This window comes from Orbicella franksi, chromosome 7 (genome assembly GCF_964199315.1).
Source record: "Orbicella franksi chromosome 7, jaOrbFran1.1, whole genome shotgun sequence".
In the NCBI taxonomy this organism is placed as follows: Eukaryota; Metazoa; Cnidaria; class Anthozoa; order Scleractinia; family Merulinidae; genus Orbicella; species Orbicella franksi.
The window spans coordinates 28571352-28594563 of NC_138151.1; the positions used below are offsets into that span (position 1 = coordinate 28571352).

Below are 23212 nucleotides of genomic sequence, written 5' to 3' on the forward strand. Positions count from 1 at the left end.
TTGCATAAGTCTAGCATCAAAATGTGCAAATTGGGCTGGCACTGAAACAATGAATGGCGTATTATTATTCAAGTTCCAGCTAGGCAAGCTATGGGGCAAGTTACACAAGACATTGCTTAGTGTAACAGTCCCCCTGAATATTTTGCAATGTTTTCTTTGCAGTTATCATTGCAAAAAGTAGAACATGATTCTACTTTGTGCAATGCAGGCTGCTTTGGTGAACAAGTTGTGAGACATGCTTATTTTGTGGGATGACAGAGCAGGAAATTTTTGTCTAGTCACATGCTTCCCAAGCTCAAAATATGTGGTCTAGTATTAAAATGCCTTTTTTTTTTTTGTTGTGGATTGACACTACATCTCTTTACAATTGTTTCCAGTGAGAATCAAGGGGCTCGCTATAATTTTTCACTGAAGTTTTTGTGATGGTAGGAGAGCCTCATTCAAGCCTCGCCCCCAGGGGCCTGAACCACACTGCCCCCCCCCCCTCCACTTCTCTTCCTATAGCAAAAATGTATATCTCTTAGAAGTTTGGTCTCTGCAAATCCGAAATCACCCGACCCCTGATCCTGAAACATTGAAATCTCTAATAGATTCTAGTTTCTGATACATGCGCAAAAGACACAATGAGAGGTGAAAGCTAGCAAATGTTGGTAAAGCTAGCAAAACTTGTGAGTTCTATCTTTTATTTTATCCCCAAAAAATATACCAAATAGGGAGCCTAGTGCCTTTCTCCTGAAGGGTACAAACTTTTCTCCTTCTCGGCACGAGATGCTAATTCCCAAATCACGCCACCTGAAACTCAAACAAGCTAATGAAATGTTTTCAATATTTGATAAATTACGTTTAATAGTTTATAGCCTCCTCACACAGGCTTTTTAGGTTCGATGATGTAGCTTAGGTCTACAGATAGATGAGGTGAGAGAAAACGAGGATGAAAAGGGAACGAGAAAACGGCTTGACTTCGTTATCTCAATCATTATCAGTTCTTCCCTCTTGTTTATTGATTTTTGCTGAGTTACAGAGATGGCTGAAATTCGGGCTTCTAAAGCTCAATCAATTGAGTGTAGTAAAATCAAAATCAAAGTTGTCACTCTGGCCAATCGCAAAGGACGCAGTCAATCCACTGAACCAATTAAAACTCGAAGCAAGCACGTGTAGTTGGCGCGGAGCGCGGGAAAACGTGCGAGCGACTCACGATTGGTTTGGTGTTACTTCTGATTGGCTGACAAAGTGGCGCGAGTTTTTTAAGCCAATCGCGTAGCGTAGAAATGCAAAAGCAATGCAATTGCAAATTACTTTCGGCTCTCAAGTAGCCGCTCAAGTGAAAACAGTTAAGTGGCTTCAGTGTAGTGGAACCTTTACTTTGAGACACCTCGGCTACACAAGCCTTTGTGCCGGCAAAATGTACACTCCTAAATTGTTCTATTATTCCACTGTTACGCCATTTTACTATTTTAGGCCAAGAGAGTATAAGACAACTCGCAAAATATGAGCCCATATTGCACTGTAGAGTCGCAAAATATGAGCCCATGTCGTACTGTAGAGTGGCAAAGTATGAACCCATATTGCACTGTAGGGTCGTATTTTGTTTTCATCATTACTCATATTTTTCTCGTTTTCCTGCTCAACTCGCAAAGTATCCGCGTATATTATGTAGTGTACAAGTGTTTTGTCTCCTTAATTGGAGGTTCCACTCCACTGCACAGGGTAACGTGTTTGACCTTCTTTGGTAACGAACTGGGTATGTCTTAATAAGGAAGTCGAAGTTTGTTTGTAAGGTATCTTTAAAATTCGGAAGAGCGAATTCAATAATTCATACTGTCAGGTGAAAAGGAAATCTTACAGAAGCAAAGAAAAACGATACGTAGATAAGAAAAGAAACCGGTTTCCTACCGCTGAACAAAGGGATAAGTTAACTGGGCATGATTAGGCGAAAACTCCATCAATAACTAATTCCTGTTTAATTTCAACATGTGTTTTGCTTAAGTAACTGTAGTTACTTAATTAACACCTTACATTTGGCTTTCTGTCAGTATCTGTAGACACCTTTTGATTTCGACTCTGTGATTCTGTTTTCCTCCAGCGATATTAATCTTCGTTTTGAACAATGGGCAAAAGAGACAGTCACTGCAATATTGGGCTTACATAGGTGGTTTAAAAACCCGGTCGTCTGTACTCGAAATTGTGATAAACGGCAACGTACAGTTTGATGAAAAGGAAAGAATGGAGACTTAGCAATTCGTTCCTCTTACTGGAGTTGCTAACTAATAGCGATTTTCAGTCGAAAGAACTACTGTTTCTTCACATATGAGCGAAGCTGAGTTTTTCCACGGCGAGGCAATCTCATTTTCTGTCATTGCGTTACCTAATCCCTAAAATGGCAATTAGAAAGATATTGACCTCAATAGGAGTGCGTCTTGATTTCGTTCACACCCAAACATAAGTTTACACCGTTCCAGCATTCATTCTTCGTATTAATTGCAAAATCTACACCAATCGCACCAAATTCCCGAGGTAAACAAATGTACTATCTTCTACGATCTGTTGTTTTGCTCAAGATAAGCAGGGATTGCTTAAATCAAACCGTTTGGAATAGAGTAAGATGCGTTCTTTAAAAGCAGATATCAAATTACAAGCGTCGCTTTGGTACGGTTTCTAGACGCGCTTTTCTAAGGTTGACAAGTACTACACTATAATTGTCGGAGCTGTCTGGAATCTTTTTAAACCCTCCAAAACAACACAGTTTTTCGATTATAGCTTCGAAAAGTCAGTTTCAAACTTGCTCTCTTGACGGTGCCCAGTGTAAACAAAACCTTTGAACAAAGATTCCTTTGTTCATGAGCTGTCGCATCTGTCACCTGAGGTAAATATAACTGATGACGTGGCATGCGCTCATTGGCCGGAGGTAAATCTTTGGCTAATTTGTTCGCGTGGCGACTCGGCGTGGCGGGCTGCAGCTGAAGGGACGCCAAAAAACTGTACGTTGTTCTTTTCATGCCTTTTAACGAATATAAACAATCCACACGACGGAATTTTTAATTGTCTAGCGCTATCGATTGGAGTTTGGAATAATCTGTTGTTGTTCTTGTTACGGTCAGCTAAGATGTGCAACCCTTGCTTTAAAAGTATTTGAGCCTGAGGGAAGACTGAAAAACATTGCGGTTCGAGAACTAGTGACGGAGCGACGCCATCACTACGCAACCTTTTACTACGTCGAGTTTCTCTCTCGGATACCTTGGTGATGGAGTTTTGTGAATGGGATCGAGTTTAACGGAGGAAGAGCTAGGTTTCAAATCAAAGTAAGCGTGGAATAAGGACCTGGTTAAAGGAAAGTGTAACTGGCTAACTTGTATTGCACCCGAATTTGGAATTGTTAATATGAGTGTTGATCGTGACGCGGGTGCGGGACGCGTTAAAACCGACGTGAGGAGAAATCTCTTTGGTACAGTGGACCACGATCACGAACAGATCCGAGATGATTTAAACCGAGAGATGAATCGCATCTTGGAGGAGAAGAAACGCAAATGGAACTTCGACTTTGAAAATTTTCAACCGCTCCCGGGGCGATACAAATGGGAACGAGTCGGCAAGAGGTTACAAACTCGTAAATCGTCAACGGAAAGCGCAACAGCATGTGCGACCTCTGATTCCGCCGAAAATGTATGTCGACAAATAAGTGTGGATACTGCGCAGTCATCAACCAGATATAATTTAAGAACTAGAGATCGAATACTGGAAAATATCGAAGTGTGTGACTTTAAACCGATAGAACCCGCGCGAAAACGCTTGCGGGTGCTTGGAGCAACACCGGTCGAAAACAGAGGCAGCACAGGTGAAAATTTAAATTGTTGTCCCTTGAATGATGTCACAAGTTAGCAGACTGCTATTCAGAGCCAGAGTGAAGGTACTAAACGATTGTTTTCCATTCTTTTTAGGGCAATGTGCGAAACAGAGGAATGCTAGGGGTAGAAGAGCAAAATCTACAATAGTGCGGTCTAATGTCGAACGAAGGTCCAAACGGCCACCTCTAGAATCGAAGAGAGCTCGTCGTTAAGACTTGATTCAAATTATTACCTATCGTCTTTGGTAACATTATTTCGCAATTTTACTGCGTTGAGTCTTCGCTTGTTGCTAATTTGCAATTAAAACAAGGAACAATTTTTAATTTGCCTTCACGGCGTCGGGCGACATCAGACAAATTTATGTAGAAGTTAGTACTTTGAGAACATTTCCGCTTCAAATTACAGTTAGCAAACAAGTATGAAGGGGAAAACTGTCTTATTTACAGCAGAGGAACAGAATTTTTCCGTTCTCTGTGAGTGTGTCAGGATACGACTTCATGTTGAAGTCCATCAGCATCGATTTGAGTTGAGTTTTGGCAAATTTTTTTGGATAGCGTCTATTTCTACGCTTGAAAGAGCACGGAAATTGAAAGACGCCGTACTCACGAAAAAACTCAAATAATCGATTAAAAAGCTTACTTTGCAAATAAGAGAACTGAAATCAGAGTTTACATTAGATTTACTTCGCTCGATGTTCTTTTTTCTGCCATTTCATGTTGAAAATGGCAGTCGATTTTGGCTTGATATTGTGGAGCCACTAATCAGGTGATTTTCGACGGATGCGCTCATTTTGCGGCAAAATTAACGATGTTATCAAACTTTCATTGTCACAAAACAATGAAAATTCTGTTGCGATATTTTATACATAGCAATTGACGAAAACGTACAATCAAGTTTTAGTAGGATTCTTTACTACAAATGAACTACAGAGGAACAATCTAATGAATTTTCCATCTGTGATACCTGATCGATAGTTCTCTTTGTACATTGCATGTACGTTTGACAACTAATTGACAGCCAGAGTAACAAGATTACACTCGGCAAATGGGCAATCAATAACTTCTAGATTGACACTAGGAATACTGTGCTTCAAATATAAACAACGTTGAATAAAGTTAGAGTACAGATTAAAATTAATTCATATCAGCTCTGTTGTTTAATAATATTGTCCGAACCCGCCTGTCAGCGAAGCAGATAAGAAGATAGGATAAAATTCAAACTAAAAATAAAATTCTTTTGTTTTAAAAACTTGTGGTGAACTATGTAATTTCCATTTCCTTCCCTTTGCAAGACAGATGATGTTCTCTCCTACGTTTTTCCTTTATTTATTTTTTATTTTTCACGGATTTATGCTTATGACTGAGCTCACATGCCTCAACAAAGATCCCCCGTGTGCCACAGGTTTTATTTTCCTTTGTCCTCCTGTGCGGGAAATAAGCGGTAAACCTTTTAAGTGTAGCACGAGATGACTTACACTAGCTTCTTGCGTCTGTTGTCTGTTCAACAGATGGAAACAAATAAACAAGTTTTCGCTAGCAGTAACTTAGCAGAAATTCGTCTTCGTTTTCGTTTGGTTTCTTTCGTAGCTAGGAGAAAGACGTTACGCTTGCCAAAGTCAAAACAAGAAAATAGACTCCACGGGTTGTTTTGCTGTGAGTTATTTGCAGCCAATATGTTTAGTCAAAAGAAAAAGTTGCGAAGCCTAGTTGATTTATTTACAGTCTAATGGAACAGAGATCATCTCCTATAGCTGGGAAATGCGCTTTGCCATTTTCTTCTCGCGCGCGATTCTTTCTTCTCGCGCGCCATTTTTACTCCTCGCGCGATGGTCCTCGAGGGAAGAGGGTATCTGATATTTTGGGAGCACAGATACAGTTAGATTAAATGACATGGACGCAAAGCGTTCTTCGCACTCGCCAATGTTCTCCGTCGTATCGGAATTAAAACTGCAAAAATATACCTTTCAGATCTGTCTAAATTTTTTAGAACAAACGCGTGCACCGCGGTCCACGCGTGTGGGAGAATGACTAGCTGGATAAAAAGGCCAAGCTGTCACAGTTCTCCGCCAGGAGGTCTTTGGCCTTGCTCTGCGCCGCTTGCCTTGAGGGTTGTATGTGAGAGAGATAGTCCCTCGTTAGTCGTACAAGTTTTTAGGAGTGGAGTGGTACAGTTTTAACTGGGAGTGGTACAGTTTTGAGCCAAAATTAACTGCTAATTTCCACCAGTAAGTTCTAGTTGTGACACAGGTATATTTGTCGTTCCTCAGTTTTTGTTTCACATGTCTTCACCAGACGATGTTGTTGGACCAGTCATTGGCAGATATTAATATCTTGAGAGTTTAGAGTGTCGCGGGTTTTTTAGAAGATTATCTGTTGACGATACCCCAGACAACTGTCCTGCTGTTCAGTTGCCATTTATTTTTTTGAGAGGGAGGGGAGTTCGGCAATTTTCCGGGGCCTGAAATGTTTTTTCTCACCTTTAGGTTGTGCATGAGTTTTTTGGTGGGCGATTGCTTGTGCAAGAATTTTTAACATCAAAAAAACAGAAAGCTCATGCTTGATTTTGTCCCTATGACTCCCATTGCACGGTTTTACTGTGCAAGAATTTTGTTTTGGAAATTGCCCACCCCCCCCCAAAAAAAGATAAGGATCCGTCCTTAGATCCCTTATATTCGCTGAGCCGAAAAAGAGTGTGCATTCTATTCCTATGGTAACCTTTCCGTAATTGGATGCATGTTCTATGTTCGAAATAGCTTGCACCACAGACAATCTTCACCGCTGGAATAGACGGAGGATTTCGTGACACGTCCGGCTTCACTGCAGGCTAAAGAACGACTGCGGAAGTATACATATTTCCGGTTGTCGCATGTCTCCAATGAATAAGGGGGGGGGGGGGGACTACAGGATACGACTGTGACCTCAAAATCTTAGGAGGCGAACTTTTCTTGTTAACACGAGATTTTATCTAGTTTTAATTCACATCCTCCATTACTTAATCAACCATTCCAGTTTTGCTACTGCTCTTTTCAACCCACTTTCCTACTTTTCTCCCTTGTCATGCCGTATACAGGACTTATTTACCGAGCTGAAGACCAAAGATTCCAAGGATATCTTTAAAATAACTTCGTATCCGCCGTAATCATATACCCTGTATTTTAAGAGCGGAAATATTTGAAAAAGCAATTATAACAGTCGCCCGAGGCGAGGTAATAAAGCGATGCTATTTTTGGCGGTCGTTACTATTATTAAATGGCGCGACACGGGCTGCAGCGAAAAAGCTTAGTTACCCGCGTTGAGGTCAGTATGCGCACGTTATGACGCGTGCCAAACGCGTGCATCAACATGAACTGCATGCATCGAATACTCTGTTTTATTATAACTCTCGGTTAGTACGCGCGCTGTTTTTGGTCATTTTAGCGGGCGGTATTCTACTGTACGCCCCGCTAAAATTTGCAGCTTTATTTGTTGCCAAACTGTTTCGTGATTTATCGTCAAGTGTTCTTAACTTTTATAGCAAGTAAAAGTTTAAAACTATCTTTTACTTTCAAAATTGTGTATTAAAACCTGCTAACGAATTTGAAGCCGTTCCGCGTGATTAGAAATTGTACCCGAACCCAGCAGACGCACAATATCTTACTAACCTCGTCTTCTTAGTCCGTATTGTAGTTAAGTCTACTGTAAGTTACGGATCCTCGTTTTGTCCCTTCGATTTATGGCCCACGCGCTTCGCGCTTGGGCCATAAATTGATGGGGAAAAAGCTCGGTCCGTAACTTACTCAGCTCTTATCAACCGAGCAGGAGGTCTGTATGGGGGAATCTTGGCCGAGGTCGTGAGTACAGACCGAACGCAGTGAGGTCTGTACACACGACCGAGGTCAAGATTCTCCCATACAGACCGACTAAGTTCGGTTAATAACATGCTTATTATATGGCAAACAAGAACAATTTAATTCGTTTAATGAAACTGGTTTGTACTAGCTGACATTTTGCTAGCGAACGGCGATGAGCCGAACTTAATTTTGCCAAATTTTTTCTCGTCCTTTTCACTTTTTTTTCTCATCAGGCGTTTTGGCACTTCCATAAATAGATATTGTTAGAAGATAATAGTCAATATTTTTGCATTTTAGTTTCAACTTTTTCACCGCAAAATGTGACCGGTCTAGATGGGAAAATCTAGACCTCTTTCAATATCGATTTCAGCTAATCAAATTCGTGAACTCGGTAGTTCCCAGTCCTTGTGAGACAGCCATATAACAAGTGCTCGGTCAGTAAGTGGTATTTACTAGTACGTTCTCGCATGCTGTCACGCTCACTGGTATAGCGTGACGTAACGCTCAAGCGTAGAAAAAGTTACAGCGTTGGGCGACACGCCAAACGGGAAAAGAGAAGCGGGGAGGGACCTGCCGCAGGTGCAGGCCGCGCGAGCAAAGAGGATGTTCGTGAGAGCGCGCGCGTCAGACTGTGTTTGCGTCATAGTGGTGATTGTTGCAACGGTTACTGAGTGGTGTCATGAAAACAGTTGTTTTTATCGTTGTATGGACATTGTGCTGTTTTAATGCAGGTAAGGAAAATGATTTTTATTGTGGGTACTCGAGAAAAAGAAAGCATAAATCACAGTCGATCTATTTCTAAAAGAAATAGTTTAGACAGTGTGTTATGTTGGTGAAAAAACTTGACTATCAGCGAGGAGGCTCAGTCTTGAAGCAATTGCGCTTTATCATTTTAGCCTCACCATCTTTCGAGAAAGCTGCTCGAATCAACAAGGTCAAGTCCGACCATGTGAAGAAAACACCACTCGGTCAGGAAATAACGTTAAAATGCTTCTTCGAGGGTCAACCCCCGCCTGAGGTATTCTGGACAAAGGGAAAGAAGATGCTGGGTGACAAATGTAAGCTCTGTTTACAGAAAGTGGAACACCAGCACGGAGTGAGTACGTTACGCGTGACGCCGTTTCGTGACGCCGACTTCGGGGACTACAAATGCAAGGCGAGAAACAAGCTGGGATTTCAACACATCATGATAAAACTTCGTGAGGATAAAAGCAAAAGTTAGTTGTTTGGTGGTGTTTTTTTTTTGCTTTTTTTTTGTTGTTTTTTTTGCTTCCAGGAGCCACACTAAAAGGAGCCACGTCACGGTTTGCGCATCTTGAGAAGTTTAGCCAAAATTGTTCAAGTTCGTCGTTTGTAATCCGTGTCAATCGTTTCCATCGTTAACCATCCTTGTTCCTTTATGGTTTATTATTATCTCTTTGGTGTGTTTCTATATTAGTAAACTACTATTTCCAGGTTTCCTTTAATTTAAAGGTACTTTTGTACGTGGCTAGAATAACTGATAATACCATGACTTAGCTCCTTTAAAAACTGTATCCTCCGTGTTCTTTGTGTGATGTGGAAACTGCTCTTCTCGGCTCTTCAGTTCTCGAACTTAACTAACTTCTTCCCAATTTCCCCCTCCTTAGACATTACCCAGTGCCAACAAGACCGCATACTGTCACATGACCCCCGGCTAAAACTGGAATTTTTGCCTCGATGCAATACAGATGGATCATATCACGTAATTCAATGTTCTGTTCACCTGAGTAAGTGCTGGTGTGTCGATCAATCAGGGCACAAGGTCGCGGACGCTGTTGACGGTGACAAAGGAAAGCATTGTACAAAACCGAAAGGTAAGGAACTTGGCATCCCAGCAGTTCTTTTTTTGCTCTTGCCACATTCTCAGACGTGTTAACTGTCTTAATTTTCGTTAATCGTTTCCTCCTCAGATGTACTGGGCTTTTATTTTACACCTTTTTTCACTTATTGCATTCTTGGACATGCTGTTTTCACTTAGTTCTTATCCTCAGACACTTTAGTTGGACTCTTGTTCACTTTTTGAATTCTTAGACACGATAGTTTCCGCTCATCATAAAGATTCATTTCACTTATAATTATCACATTCTTAGAGATGCCAGCAAGTTATTTTTCCCATATCACAACCTCAAACGTGCTGGTTGTCTTACGGTTGCTTGTTACACTGGTGGTGACATATGCTGGCTGTTATTTTTTTTACTTATTGCACCGTCAGACATGCTGGTTCACCTTATTTTTGTGCTTGTTGCGTCCTCAGACATGCTGGTCATATCCGTCACAGTCCTGGTCATATCCACTGTGTTGTTCCTGCTCGTCTTTGATATCGTATGTCACGTGAAAAGAAACAAAGGAGTTATCAACAGACTTGTACGCTATAGAAACAAACGCAGAAAATACAGCAAATGTAAGTACGCCGTGTTCGACTAGGGGTATTTCTACTCCCCCCCCCCCCCTGGATGGGATGCTAGTCTATCGCGGAGTTATCCAAAGCATTAACTTCGCCGGTACCCATTTGTACACGTGGGTGGAGAGAGGCACTGCGAGAGTAAAGTGTCTTGCCTAAGAACGCCACTCAATGTCAGAGCTCGAAACCGGACCGCTCGATCCGAGTCGAGCGCACCGTCTAACCTTACATGTGCTACTGCAACGCGTGTTCGATAAGCCAGACTTTTATTCGTGTTAGCGCCGTACCGGAGCAGTTTTTAGTTGACTGTCGTAGAACCAAAAGCTATACCAAAGTAATCACATTTAACTAATCACATAAAATGGATGATGCAATGAACCAATCAGAACTTGAAGAGCGCGACAAAACGTGTTCAAGCAAGTTTTGCTTTGGTTTCCTCCTAATTCACTGAAATAATACCGTGTCAGTGATTATTTAGAGCACATCAACCACTAGAAAATAGCCCCAAGAAAATAAGTGAGAATTCTTTGTTAAGAAATAGCAAATGTCAAAAGAAACATGCCCAGAGTCATACGTCTGGACTTACAATTTCATATAACTGACTGCTACGAAAAAACTAATTACAAACTATTTACAAATGTATGAATAACAATTAAATAAAATTGAAAAGGCATCAGTTCACAAAACAGCGTTTATGACGTTCAGTTCTGACACGTGGCAGGATGTAAGGGTGTTCCCTTTTCCTAAGGCTCCTACGCGCTCAGTAGTTTAAATTGTGCTTCTAGAACTCGCCCGCGAGAATTTCTGCAGTTAATACACCTTTTGCTGTTCATTTACAGAAAATAAACATTCATTTGTGTCCAAGTTTCTTTCATTATGATCATTAAACTCTCATTAACACCAATATGACCTTCATTTGCGCGTAAGGAACGTTCAAGAAAAACATTTACATATGCATTAACATTCAAAATCATCAAAAGAAAAACAATACCTTCATTTGACATTCATTGACTGTAAATGTATTTTCATTTTGGTCGAAAAAAAATTCGTTGTCACGAAACGACAATCATTTACACTTTACGACATTCAGTTTTCAACAAAAGACTTTCAATAACACAATTTGCATGAGAACTAACATTCAATTGCATTATTATGCAACCATATCCATGAAGGTAACAATCTTAAATGCGGTGAGACATGTATGCATGCATGCATATCTAAATGTTTTTCTTGAACGTTCCTTACGCGCAAATGAAGGTCATATTGGTGTTAATGAGAGTTTAATGATCATAATGAAAGAAACTTGGACACAAATGAATGTTTATTTTCTGTAAAAGAACAGCAAAAGGTGTAATGGTAATAGGACTGAGTGGAGTCCAATTCGGTCTGTAATCATGCGAGTGATTAGCAAAATCGGACGACCGGGAAGCGATGTCCTGTTACCAATTAATCATAACAATTACAATTTCTCACCAGAGTAAAAGTTTCATTTGAAAAAGAGCTTTTAATAGTCATTTGTAAATATCATAATTAAAAATATAGAAAATAGCTTGCAAAATGGCTGCCAGGTTTCTTTCAAAACAGTCACCGGAGACTAAACCTCCACAATTTTACAAAGTCAGTCTCTTGAATTGGTTACTATAGTGATTGTAATCAATGTTGTGATTGGTGGACTTGGTGGAGAGGACTTAAAATGATTGGCTCATGTAACTGTCAGATTACAGGTGTCCAATTACAGCCAACTGTCCGATTACAACTTTGCAGACTAATTAGAGCAAAATACAGCAGTTTATGCACCAATCTCATTTGAGGAAATTGTAATTGTTATGATTATTGCAAAAAAGCTCTACAGAAACACAGAACTAGCACGAGCTGTTGACGTTTTGATGGCGCAAGCAAATAGAATTTACATTTTGATGATCAAAGTAAACAAGTTGTGTTTCTTTTTTTGGTCGCGATATTTTCAAAGAGAAATAGAAAACATGTTCTTCGTGTATCTATCGAGTTTTAGTAGCATTCTACTAGTATACTAATGCAAATGCTGCAATCTGATTGGCTGAGCCATGGACAGTATCAGCCATTGTGTGCAGTGGCTTGGTGTGACAGGCCATTTTCGTACTCTCGGTATTGGACTGGAACTAGCTTGCAAGTGAGGCTAACGCGTGGAGTCTTTTCAAATGCAAATGACATTAATCTCTTTTTAATGATATTCTCCCGCATGAGCCTCCAATGCAAGCTAGTTCCAATACCGAGAATTTCTCCGAGGTTTTCAAAGAACATCTAGTAGGAAATGGATAAACAAATTCCTGAGAAGACTAAAAGAAGGGCATTTTCGGTTTCTTGAATTAAAAAAGCTCGAACTAAATTTTAGAAAGAAATTGATAAGCGCGCGTACACAAATGCAAATGTCAAATTCAGTCCGCGGGAATTGAAAAGTTTGAAGTTTAATACTAAGACCAGAAATAATTGGAATTGTTATTTGAAGGAAATCTCAGTTAGAACTGTACTAAAACAATTAGATCATTCGCTCTCGATTTCTATGAGGCGATAGCTCATTCGGCTTTCGGCCTCATCAACTATCACCTCAGAAATCTCGAGCTCGTAACCAGGAGCCCAGAAGGGTAATGGGCTCCTCTCATAATCTAATTGTTAAATCAGTAGAAACACTCGTGAAAGTTTGAGAACTCGAAAAAGCTGCTCAAACTTTCACTCGTGTTTTGATAACTCGATAAAAACACGGTACATGTTTTCTATTTCTTTAACATTTAACAAAGCACACGAGTTGCCTTTTGCCTCTGTTTCAAAACGAGTCCCTGTGTAAAACCTTTCAAATGAAAATGAATTTGATTTGTATGAAAATGAACGTACAGTGAATAAATGGTATCGCAATACATTACAATACACATTGACTTGTTGCGACAAAGTCGAAAGGAGACTCGGTAATGACTTATTGCCTTTCATCCGAAATCCCCCGTTCTGTGAAAAGCTTCGCATGTTTAATTTGAATCTCTCTTTTGGCAGTGAGACTCAAGGACCAAGCGACGTCCTCAGAAACTCAGGACCAGAAAATTTCTACCGAGAAGGAACCTTAGGACTACGTTGTATGGTTCAAGAAGAAGAAATACACAATGTATTGTCACGCGTTTTTTGTCGAAAGTCGAAATGCTCTAATTTACTGCAGCTTGTTCGATCTGATTTTTTTTAAATCTGGTATATCACTAAATGTAAATAAAACCATTGTTTTGTTTTGTTTTGCTAAGTTTATTGAAAAATGTCTTTATTCTTTAACAACTTCAAACATGCTTATAATGACATCAATTTGACAAAGTAACTAAACAAGTTATACAACTTTTAAACTATTTACAGTCGCGTTAACTGTTCAAACATTGCCGATTTATTACTGGTAGAAAGCTGTCATTTCGTGTTCAAAGGCTGTCAGAGGCCATAGCTTGCCTGTACAAACCATTCAACAAAGTACAAAGTTTTTGTTTTCCAAGAAAAATTCTTCATTAATTATTGTATTGCACTTTTGTTCTGCCTTAGGAATAATTTTACGTCAACGCATATCTTTGATTTCCTAATAATTTCTTACAATGGCAACTATGCAACGCAACAAACCTCGGCCAGGCTCCAACTCGGAACAAAATATGTCAATTTGAACTGTTAAGCCAATAAAATAGCGCGATATTATATACGTCATCACGGTCGCTAAGCAACGGTCAACACATGCGCAAACAGACAATCCGCTGAATCAAATTAAACCGCAAATCTGAAGCGAGTGTTCTCCAAACTGAACTACAATGTTTTGTCTTGTATCTATTCAAAAGTTATCTTATATAATGCAATCCCTGAATCAAAACTCGTCCTTTTTAGGGCGGCCTTTCGCTCGCGTGGTCACGGCTTTCGGGTCTTTCTTTAACATTTCCTTTTTCCACTTCATCCGTCTATTCTGGAACCACGTCTTCACTTGCAACGGTGTAAGCTTCAACCGCTGGGCAAAGTCGTTTCTCCCGTGGGTAGAGAGATATTTGTCTTGGTTAAATCTTTCTTCCATCATTTTCAGCTGCTCGTGCGAGAACACGGTTCTAGTTCTTCGGAAACTCCGGCTGCCGTTTAAAAAGGAGCGGAAATACTTGGGGACTGGGCAGAGGAGAGCGGTGTTACAATGGCTTGATTCCGTGGTAGCTGCACAAAGAAAAAACAAAACATATTACAGTAAAAAAAACCGAATATAAGAACCTAGATTTTTCGGAGTCAGGCTCAAGAGGTTTTTATATTTTGGGTCTGTTTCTTAATTCTTGGTAGACAATTCAGGCTAACCCTCCGTAGAAAAAAAATAATGGGGACTGGTAAATTGGTGCACGAAAACTCTCACCAATGTGATGCACAAACATCACTTGAAACAATGGTAGTATTCATCCGTCATAGTATAGCTGTTGGAAAAGTGCTGGAAACTGTTGCCAACCCTCCTTAAAAATAGGTGATCGCTAGGTAACAATAAGCACACGCGCAAACAGACAAGATGGCAGGCTGTTAAGGCTAATTGCCACTAGTGTGAAAGCAAAAGCAACTGCGCAGACGCAGTAACATGTGGATAGATGTAAACAGCTCCTGACTGCTTAACGTCGAAAGTAATATGCATTTACTGTGGTTTCGCATTACTACACTACGCGATTGGCTTAAAAAAACTCGCGCCACTTTGTCTGCCAATCAGAAGTAAAACCAAAACCAATCGTGCTTGCTCGCGCACGAACCTCGTGCATGCACGTTTTTTCTTTGTGATTGACTAGAGTGATTACTTTAATCTTGCTTTTACCATAGTCGATTGAAAATTACGCGCTTGTGAAAGCCAGCCATTTCTGTCTGCGTGTGTTGCTTGTGTTTATGTGGTAGAGAAAACAATCTTCACACTCCAAATGTGCTACAGGCGAAGTCAGGGTCTCGACCATTATGCATTAAACCCTCGTAAGTTTAGGATACATAGAGGATATTACAGGGTCACGCGACGATACAAAATTTCTCTTGAAGTGTTGAAAAATATTTCACGAGTGAGAGAAACGAACAAGTGAAATATTTTTCAACATAAGATGAGAAGACAAATTTCATATCTCCAAGCGGCCATGTAATGCTAAATACATTGATGAAAGGGACCGCAAACGAAAATGCTACTGGTAGAGTACGTAGTATCTGTAGCAGATCTGGTCAGCAAAAAATAGAAACATAACAATGAAGCAAGGCTGATTACTACGTAGAAAGCTTAACGGGACAACGACATGATGCATTATTAGACAATCGGTCCACAAGCCGGTTGCTTTCCTTTTTGCTGCCACACCGTGCTAACGAGACCCAACCAGGTCGAAACAGCTGTCCAGGGTTGCAATTCTTGGCTTTCAGTTTGGACTCTATCATGTCGTTGTCCCGTTAAGCTTTCTACGTAGTAATCAGCCTTGCTTCATTGTCATGTAATGTACTATTTTTTTATACGACTGGATTTATGAAAACCATGTCAATACTTTGCACCAAAAACAGCCATATGGACTTTGATTTCATAGCTCCAAATGGCCTTAAAATCACTCCAAGCGATGAAAAAAAAAAAAAAAAAAAAATTAGAAAGAGGAGAGCAAGAAAAGAAAGATAAGAGAATGGAGGAAAAAACACGTCCGACATTCTTTTTAATTTTATATCGTCTACTTTGGAGAAAAAAAAAACGCTTGAACAGGGCGCGATTTCTTTAACACTGTTTTCATAACTCTGGACATATATAAACACAATGAAACACCAAAGTATTTCACTTTCACCGCGAAAGTCGCGGTTTATTTTGTAACCATAGCAACAGTGATCTTTTCACATGTGAAGATAACATGTTATCAGGAGCCATAATCGGGGACGGAGATCGTAAGTCTTGGGATCCGCGCGCACCTATGATATAGGACAATTTTTCTATTTTTAGAACAAATTGCGCCATCCTGACGTCAAATATCCGCGCGGATCCACGCACTTGTCGTGAGCTCTCGCGTAAATGGTGAGAGTGGCGAGATTCTCTTGCAGATTTTTCACAGCGATGGCAGGGAATAAGGCAGGGAATAAGAACCAGGGCTCTTATATGTAGTTTTATGCCCTGAGCTAATTGAAAAGGTGAGTTTTTCAGGGTCGAAAGCCAGACTTCAATTTCGCGCTGTGAATGAATAATATTTGCTCGCGCTAGTTGTACGCGTAAGCTTTTGCGTTTGTTCTGTAAAGAAAAGTTATGTAAGAAAACTCTTTACTCTGGTATCGAATTAATTTGTGAGTTTCCCAAACAATGCTTAATCATAACCAAACCTTGTTTTTGATAGTTTCTTATTGTTTCTGTTTGTTTGGCGAGTTTGCAAAAGTTTTTGAAAGGAAAGTCTCATTTGCATAGTGCAGCGCGCGCGTGCACTTCAAATCCGAGTCGGTATTTTCAATTGTCAACAAATCTTGACAAAGATTTCTTTCGTTGTCTTTTGTGCCGAGATGCTGCAACAATTTTCACCAACGCCAAAAGGCTGCTAACATTATGTGTGTTTCTATAACATAGTAAAATTTTACACTGCGAAAATAAAATAGACAAGGAGTTTTGATAATTCAACCAACAAAATCGAAATCGTTATTCCAGTTGATTAAGAAAGCGTCATCGTAATTTTGCTGATTATTTCTGCTGTATTCACCTATTTTCAGCTAAGCTTTTAATATGTTCTCAAACACTTATCAACCTTAAACATGTTTAAAAACTAGAGATATGACATGAGTTAGATGTACGTTTTCACACGAAAGTGGGGAAGTCCAATTTGTCAAGTTTTGCTGATTGTACAAAACACGCATCGGCGGGCGCTCTTATTCATCGACAACAGACAATTCATTGGGTTTTTACACAAAAAAGAACTAAGCAGCATCTACACATATAAGCTTTACAGTCACTTACTGGGCCTTGGTAAAACATCAAGCTTTGCTTACAATTTAGGCGAATCTCAAACTTGCAATTATTATTATTTTTTTACTTTTCGGTCGAGATAGAGTCTGCGAAATCCTCGCAAGCGTGTGGCAAGAGGAGGGAAACTTTGAAGTCCTGAAACTCTGCTATATCCAAATATATCTAACTAGTTTTTTTGCTGTGGTTTGGAAAAGTTGTTAATCTTCAACATATGTGAAACTTAGAGTGGAGTAATATGGAGCTCCTGTAAAAGAAGCAGCAGAACACAACTTGGTCCGTGATATAAAGCGGCACATAACTAAATTCCACACTGTCTTACTTCACGCAAACTGGAGCAGCTTACGACGAAAATACTGACATCCCAGTAAAATTCCAACAGACATGAACGCATTAAGTTGTGGGCCAAAAGCATCAACCATTTCGGGAATTTCGGACGCCATTTCCCCACGCGACATCCGCAAAAATCCTCGTAGCATGTACGCGCGTGTGCCGCACGGGATGGCGCAATTTGTTCTAAAAACAGAAAAATTGTCCCATATCATGGGGACAACCCCAATACTAGAAATGGCGCGCGCTTACGGCCGTCCCCGATTATGGCTCCTGATGTTATTTTATTTTCACGTGTGAAGATAGCATGTTTTCGCGCGAAAGATCAACTGGTATTTCATGGGTGTTTGTAAAATAAAAAAGCCTATTGGTAGTCAGATTAAGGGTTTCATTTGCTGGGTTAGTCCTTTTGATTATTTTCGTTTCTTACGTGTCCATTGTTATCAAAGTACGATATGGAACGCAGCCTCGACACCATGGTGCAGCCATGCTTAGAATATTTAGGATGTATCTTCACTTAGGATGCTGTGCTTCGTACATTTGACCTCAGGATGTTAACAAAGCTATTGATCTTCTAAGTTAATCAATGAAACCAAGAAAAGGTCGACTTCACAGAAGTGTTCATGCTATGTGTCTTTGATAACTCTTTAAAATCTATTTTTAGTTTCGCTTATCACGGGAGGTTAAGCAACGATGACGCCGACGCCGAGGACAGCGCTTTGTGAAAAATGAATTTATATTTTACCAGCGAAATTCGCAATTCTCTAGATCTGTTCAGTACGCCAGTGGCTCTAAAAACGTGCTCAGACTAAATACGCAATGGAAGCGTTCAATTCCAAATGGAAATACGGAAAATTGGCCGTCGTCACTCGCGTTCCTCAAACTACGAAGAAATTGGTCATTTCACGTTGTTGTTTTGCAGAGGACAGCTAAGAAATGTACAAAGATTTATAACGCACGTGCACAGCTATTGTTTTCTCATTAAATCTTTTGTTTGGTGAAGTTTTCGTTGCCGTCGTCGTCGTGGTTTCCTTAAGGACGTTCGAATTCCGTTCTTTTTAGCTCTTCGTTTATCTGTACTGTGCCACGGCTTCAAATGCCTCTTGAAGGGTTAAGTTTTGTGAAAACGTTGGTAACATTTGGAATCATTCACGCAACAGACCCACTTCTACAAAATATGACTAAGATCGTTTGCCTTTGTTGACTCACCTTCGACATTTTTAGCTATAAACCCCTGTAGACCAAGCTGAATTACGTGCGCTAATTTTCAGGGTAGTTTTCCACGCGCTTTATCTCTGAAACGAAGTCGGTGACCCCCAATTTTCTTTACATTTCTGAGACAAGTAACTGATTATCTGACTGCAGTAAAAAGTTTTAAAAAATCTATGGATTGGAAAATTTTCGCGCGAACGTCCTTAAGCTCCCTAATATTGTTGTTCATTGACCTCAAGGTAAAGCAACGCTGAGGTAGAAAAAATCGGATCATGTCATATTATGCAGGTTAATTTTCAAGCTGTCTGCCATCTTTCTTAAAATAGCCTGGCGGTTGATGGTGGTTGATCTTTCCAAAAAAATGTACGTTTAAAAATATTGTCCTGGAGAACGCACAAGTACACATGGGTAAATTGATCATTCTTTCTGTTCGTGAGAAAAAAAAAATCGGATGATTGTTTTTGTGTCTGTAATTAATTTTTTTAGTATTAGCATTGCTCAGTCTTGAGGAATGAGAATTTCAGAAAGGCAAATGTAGGGATTCTGTTTCTTATAAACTTCAAAATTTGTTTTGGACATTTGATGTTGTTAGAAATGATTTCTTGGAGAAGATATTTAAAACAGTCGCACAGAAGTTTGCAATACGATGTAAATAATCTCGGTACAAAGTTTTTGTCCACATGTTACGCGAACCAGCTTCTGGTGGATTCTCGTTTTACTGACCGTTCCCTTAGTGCCTTTGAGAGAGAGGTTGGACTGTACTTTCATTCCGTCGGTGGACAATTTCAAATGCAAAGCTGGCTCTACGAAAATATATCCATGGCAAATTTAATAAACGTGACCAAAATTTCGAACACTTGGAATAATTCTTCTTCAGGGCCAAACTAGTTCGACGTGTCGAAACATTGGATATTAAAATTTGCGCTAATCATTTGATATTTCTGTTGAACTACGTGTAATGTTGCATTTCAAACTATCTGATCTACACTTTGAGTGAGCTACAACGGGCATCTCCCGACCATTTTTCGGAAGAAAGATCCAGAATTAAAACAGCAGTAAGCCTTTAGTTTTAATAGAGACTCTCTGCAATAAAACAGGTGAGTGTATGCCAGTTTAGTCTGTCATTCAATTTCTTAGTTTCTTGCACAACTGCGAATCAATTGGCGATTTTCGATATATTAAAGTTCTAACTTGGCTCCGAGGCTTTGGGGAAAAACAAAATAAACTAATTTAATATCCCTCATCCTCGATGCGATTCTTTCAGTTTGTTTTATTCCCCTAAGCCTCGGAGCCAAGTCAGAATTTTAATGTATCGAAATTGGCCTATTGCACATGACAACAGTTTAGTGTACTGAGTATTGGTATGGGCCTAAATTACTGTAGCGGACGCAATTAACTTGAGAACTCTACGACATTGCCTAGACTGAAAAAGAAAACTCAGCAATCACGCTTTGATTTTGGCGAATACTACCTGCCAAATAAGAGAAACACATTAGTAAGTGAGAAAGGCTAGAAAAAAAAATGAATTTATATTCATACCTTTGAATTTTCGCGATAATCTAGTAAATCTGTTCAGCCCATCGATCGGTCTAAAAACTTGCTTAAACAAAATATGAAACGTCAGCGATCAACTACAAAAGAAATTACGAAAACTTAGTCAGCCATCGAGGGTCACGTTCTGCAAAATACCCAAAACTTGGCCAGTCATTTCACGTTGTTGTTTTGCAGAGGACGGCAAAGAAATGTACAAAGATTTATAACGCACGTGCACAACCATTGTTCTGCTCAAAAATCGTTCGTTTGGTGAATATCGTCGTGGTTTGTTTAACGTGCTCAAGAAGGAATCCGCCAGAAGTTCAAGCAACAAGCGGACAAAAACTTTGTACCGAGGTTATTTACATACTCAATTCTTTGTTGAACTTCGTATGAAACACTTGAAAGTACTGGTGAAATGAAACTGATGATCACGGAAATTTTACCTGCATGTGTTTGCACAATTTCTCTGAACTTTGAAATTGATCTTCTCGAGTTCCCATGGGAAATTGATTTTTTTGGTGTTGTTTCAGGCGACTGTTTATATGTTTAGCTTTCAGAAAATGCAAAAAGGACTGTAATAGACTTAAAACTATTCTGGTACAAGGTTTTTCATTGTCCATTAAAAACAGAAATTGTTCGATTTCGTCTTAAGAGAGGTGCACGTACTGTAGAGTTTCACGGGTATGACGTTATTGTTAAGACACTACTTGTATTAAATGTAAGCTGTGTATTTATCATTCACGATAAAGTGACGAAATTCATCGTATATTCGAGAACGCTTTCCATTCGAAGAGAAAAAGAAGAGCCCTACTAATCCAGACATTTCTTTGGTCCTCCGATATTTCAGAACTCGAGAGTCCAAAAATACATTTAACCTTGCAAACAAGTCTGTTTTCGTAGCAAGATGCGAGGGATATATTTTGCGACTTAACAAGTTACACCAGGCTTGATTTGAGCTCCTGAAAATCATGTTCATAAAACACAGCCGAACCTCTCTTCATGTACAGATCTCTGTTATTACTGTCGGGATTATGGACACCTCCGATCCCAGCTAACTCCCGGGTCCCAGCTCTATTACGCACCGTTCCCTAAGTCCTCTATAGGTCCTCTAAATCGTCTACGGACTTTGTCGACAACGGAGGATGGCAAATTCATTTAATTCATAATATGAGTAAATCAATGGAAGTTTAGTATTGTTCAGTACAATTTACTGTTTGTGGTTTCGGATCTAGATGGACAAATAAATTTTATGAGGTGTGTTTCAAATGTATTCCTTCGTTGCGCGCAGGACGAATGAAAGGGTCTGAAAGGCGCCGGATAAGCTGCAAAATACAAATAAAAGAAGCTTAAAGAATATTCGTTTTACTTACAAGCATTCATCTCTTCTTGATAAGTGATAGGGGTCTGGTAGCTGCTCCAAATGTAACTGCTAAAGCCGTATGCTATGTAAGTAAAAAAAAAAATGCGAGGTATTGAATTTTTGGCCCCGGTGAACTCACGTTTTCAAGAGAGAGCGATTACGGAATAAATGAACTATTTCGGCTTGAGACGAGGCCTCAGGCCTCGCCTTAAGCCCATATAGGCTACAGAATCTCATTTCCCTGCGAATTTCACCCGATAGTGTGTATGAGTTTTAAGCTTTCGTTTGAGGACTGAAATTAACTCCAAATGCATGTAAAAATTAATGAATCAAGGTTTGAATAAACCTGTTGGGGTATTAAAAGAGACAGGCTGTCAATCTTTGAAATGTTTTCAGGAAATGCATTTTTTACACCTTTCGGATTTTGCTTGGCGTGGAAGTTTCAAAGAGATTTGATATTGAAAGGTGCTAAATGACTATTATCCGATTAAAATCAACTTGGATGCTAAATTATTTTGTACCATGAACTTAAAGCAAGTAGTATTACACACGCGGGTAAAAACACGACTTCCTCGTGCGTTAAGAGGAAGGTTTGTTAACATGTTACGAGCAATTAAATCGGAACGTATTAATACGAGACAACAGCCTAGCTATAAAGGTACAAAGCTTCGGCGATTAGTAGTTGTTATATGTTAAGAAACCGGGTTATTTCCTTCATAGCTATAGAATTCCCCGTCACTGTTTCTGTAACTCAAAATGCACCCGCGAGTAAACAATTTTGTGTGGGAACAACACGTGTAAGCAAATGACAAGAAGTCCTGAGTGAAGTCGTTCAAAATGACTTTGACTTACGTAGTTCGCAAGGTTTTCCTCTCTGATTTGTTGGCTCTTCCCTCTTTAAAATGTCATCAATCATAAAACTCTTTGGAGCTGGATTTCTCTCACTTCTCTCATCACGCCGCGGTTTCGGTCGTTGGAAAGCCGATGTTCTGGGCCAGTTTGATAAATACATTATGGGACTTGCAATGTTTGAATCGGTGCTCCTCGGTAGAAACATGTGCGGAGAAACCGTGAGATGCCAATCTTGCAAAGAAATGATTAGAGCTTGGAATACTTCAGCTTTGTGACGCTTTTTGACCTCTAGACGTGTTTTTCTGACAAGGAGGTCTAAATTGGAATAATTGTTTTGATTCGCGCAATGTTATTGAGCTTAATCGCCTTATCTTGTTTACCAAACTTTATGTTGGGTTCTGCAATTTGATTGGTTGGTTACTATCTGATCGAACTTGTTTACAAAGAACTTTGCAAAATAACTGAAAATGTAAAGGTCATTTCCCGGTGTTAAATGTCCCTACTAGACATCATTAGCGCTAAAACGTCTGAAATGGGCCTCTAGATATAACCGTGTATTTTGACTTGTCTGCGTTGAAAGAACTTCGATGTAAATAGCTTTGTTACAATTATATCGGTCAAATTAACACGTTGTATAAATATTAATAAAAAAAAAATGCATATCTATCAAGAAATAATGCTTTTGTTCTAAAATATGAGACGTTTCCAAACGATATGAAAACAGGAGCAATCCTTATACGTCCAAAGATGATGCAAAGTGTTACATTCCCTAAAACTTGAGAAACCATTTTGTTGTTGACAAGGTCGTTAAATTAAGAAATATTGCGATTTAACGAGGAAGTTGCTAGCCGGAATCACCACTGGTTTTTAAACTATCAAT

At 39.6% G+C, this 23212-nt stretch overlaps 3 protein-coding genes across 3 annotated transcripts; 2 read left to right on the top strand and 1 right to left on the bottom strand.

The window, feature by feature from the left end:
- The first annotated feature begins 13 nt into the window (after nt 1-13).
- On the top strand, nt 14-6465 carry LOC145493450 (uncharacterized). The gene is made up of 2 exons (XM_081472923.1): nt 14-3832; nt 3936-6465. The coding sequence occupies exons 1-2, from the start codon at nt 3379-3381 to the stop codon at nt 4052-4054; spliced, it is 573 nt and encodes a 190-aa protein (XP_081329049.1). The 5' UTR covers nt 14-3378; the 3' UTR covers nt 4055-6465.
- Nucleotides 6466-7292: 827 nt separating this feature from the next.
- LOC145493417 (uncharacterized) lies at nt 7293-13266 on the top strand. The gene is made up of 4 exons (XM_081472885.1): nt 7293-8888; nt 9300-9506; nt 9947-10093; nt 13115-13266. Exons 1-4 carry the CDS (start codon nt 8498-8500, stop codon nt 13183-13185), a joined length of 816 nt encoding a protein of 271 aa, XP_081329011.1. The 5' UTR covers nt 7293-8497; the 3' UTR covers nt 13186-13266.
- A 75-nt stretch (nt 13267-13341) lies between these two features.
- LOC145493141 (brain-specific homeobox protein homolog) lies at nt 13342-22600 on the bottom strand. The gene is made up of 3 exons (XM_081472535.1): nt 22333-22600; nt 21491-21562; nt 13342-14278 (listed from the first exon to the last, which is right to left on the bottom strand). The coding sequence occupies exons 1-3, from the start codon at nt 22490-22492 to the stop codon at nt 13947-13949; spliced, it is 564 nt and encodes a 187-aa protein (XP_081328661.1). The 5' UTR covers nt 22493-22600; the 3' UTR covers nt 13342-13946.
- Nucleotides 22601-23212: the final 612 nt, after the last annotated feature.

What these genes read in the sequence shown, in the direction of transcription:
- LOC145493450 (XM_081472923.1), top strand. Translation starts at nt 3,379, where the DNA reads ATGAGTGTTGATCGTGACGCGGGTGCGGGACGCGTTAAAACCGACGTG. An exon ending in CGAAAACAGAGGCAGCACAG is followed by an intron (nt 3,833 to 3,935) that starts GTGAAAATTTAA and finishes CATTCTTTTTAG; the next exon opens with GGCAATGTGCGAAACAGAGG.
- LOC145493141 (XM_081472535.1), bottom strand. Translation starts at nt 22,492, where the DNA reads ATGTATTTATCAAACTGGCCCAGAACATCGGCTTTCCAACGACCGAAA. An exon ending in AGGAAAACCTTGCGAACTAC is followed by an intron (nt 21,563 to 22,332) that starts GTAAGTCAAAGT and finishes TTACTTACATAG; the next exon opens with CATACGGCTTTAGCAGTTAC. An exon ending in TCAAGAAGAGATGAATGCTT is followed by an intron (nt 14,279 to 21,490) that starts GTAAGTAAAACG and finishes TTCTTTGTGCAG; the next exon opens with CTACCACGGAATCAAGCCAT.
- LOC145493417 (XM_081472885.1), top strand. Translation starts at nt 8,498, where the DNA reads ATGTTGGTGAAAAAACTTGACTATCAGCGAGGAGGCTCAGTCTTGAAG. An exon ending in TCGTGAGGATAAAAGCAAAA is followed by an intron (nt 8,889 to 9,299) that starts GTTAGTTGTTTG and finishes CCCCCTCCTTAG; the next exon opens with ACATTACCCAGTGCCAACAA. An exon ending in ACGCAGAAAATACAGCAAAT is followed by an intron (nt 10,094 to 13,114) that starts GTAAGTACGCCG and finishes CTCTTTTGGCAG; the next exon opens with TGAGACTCAAGGACCAAGCG.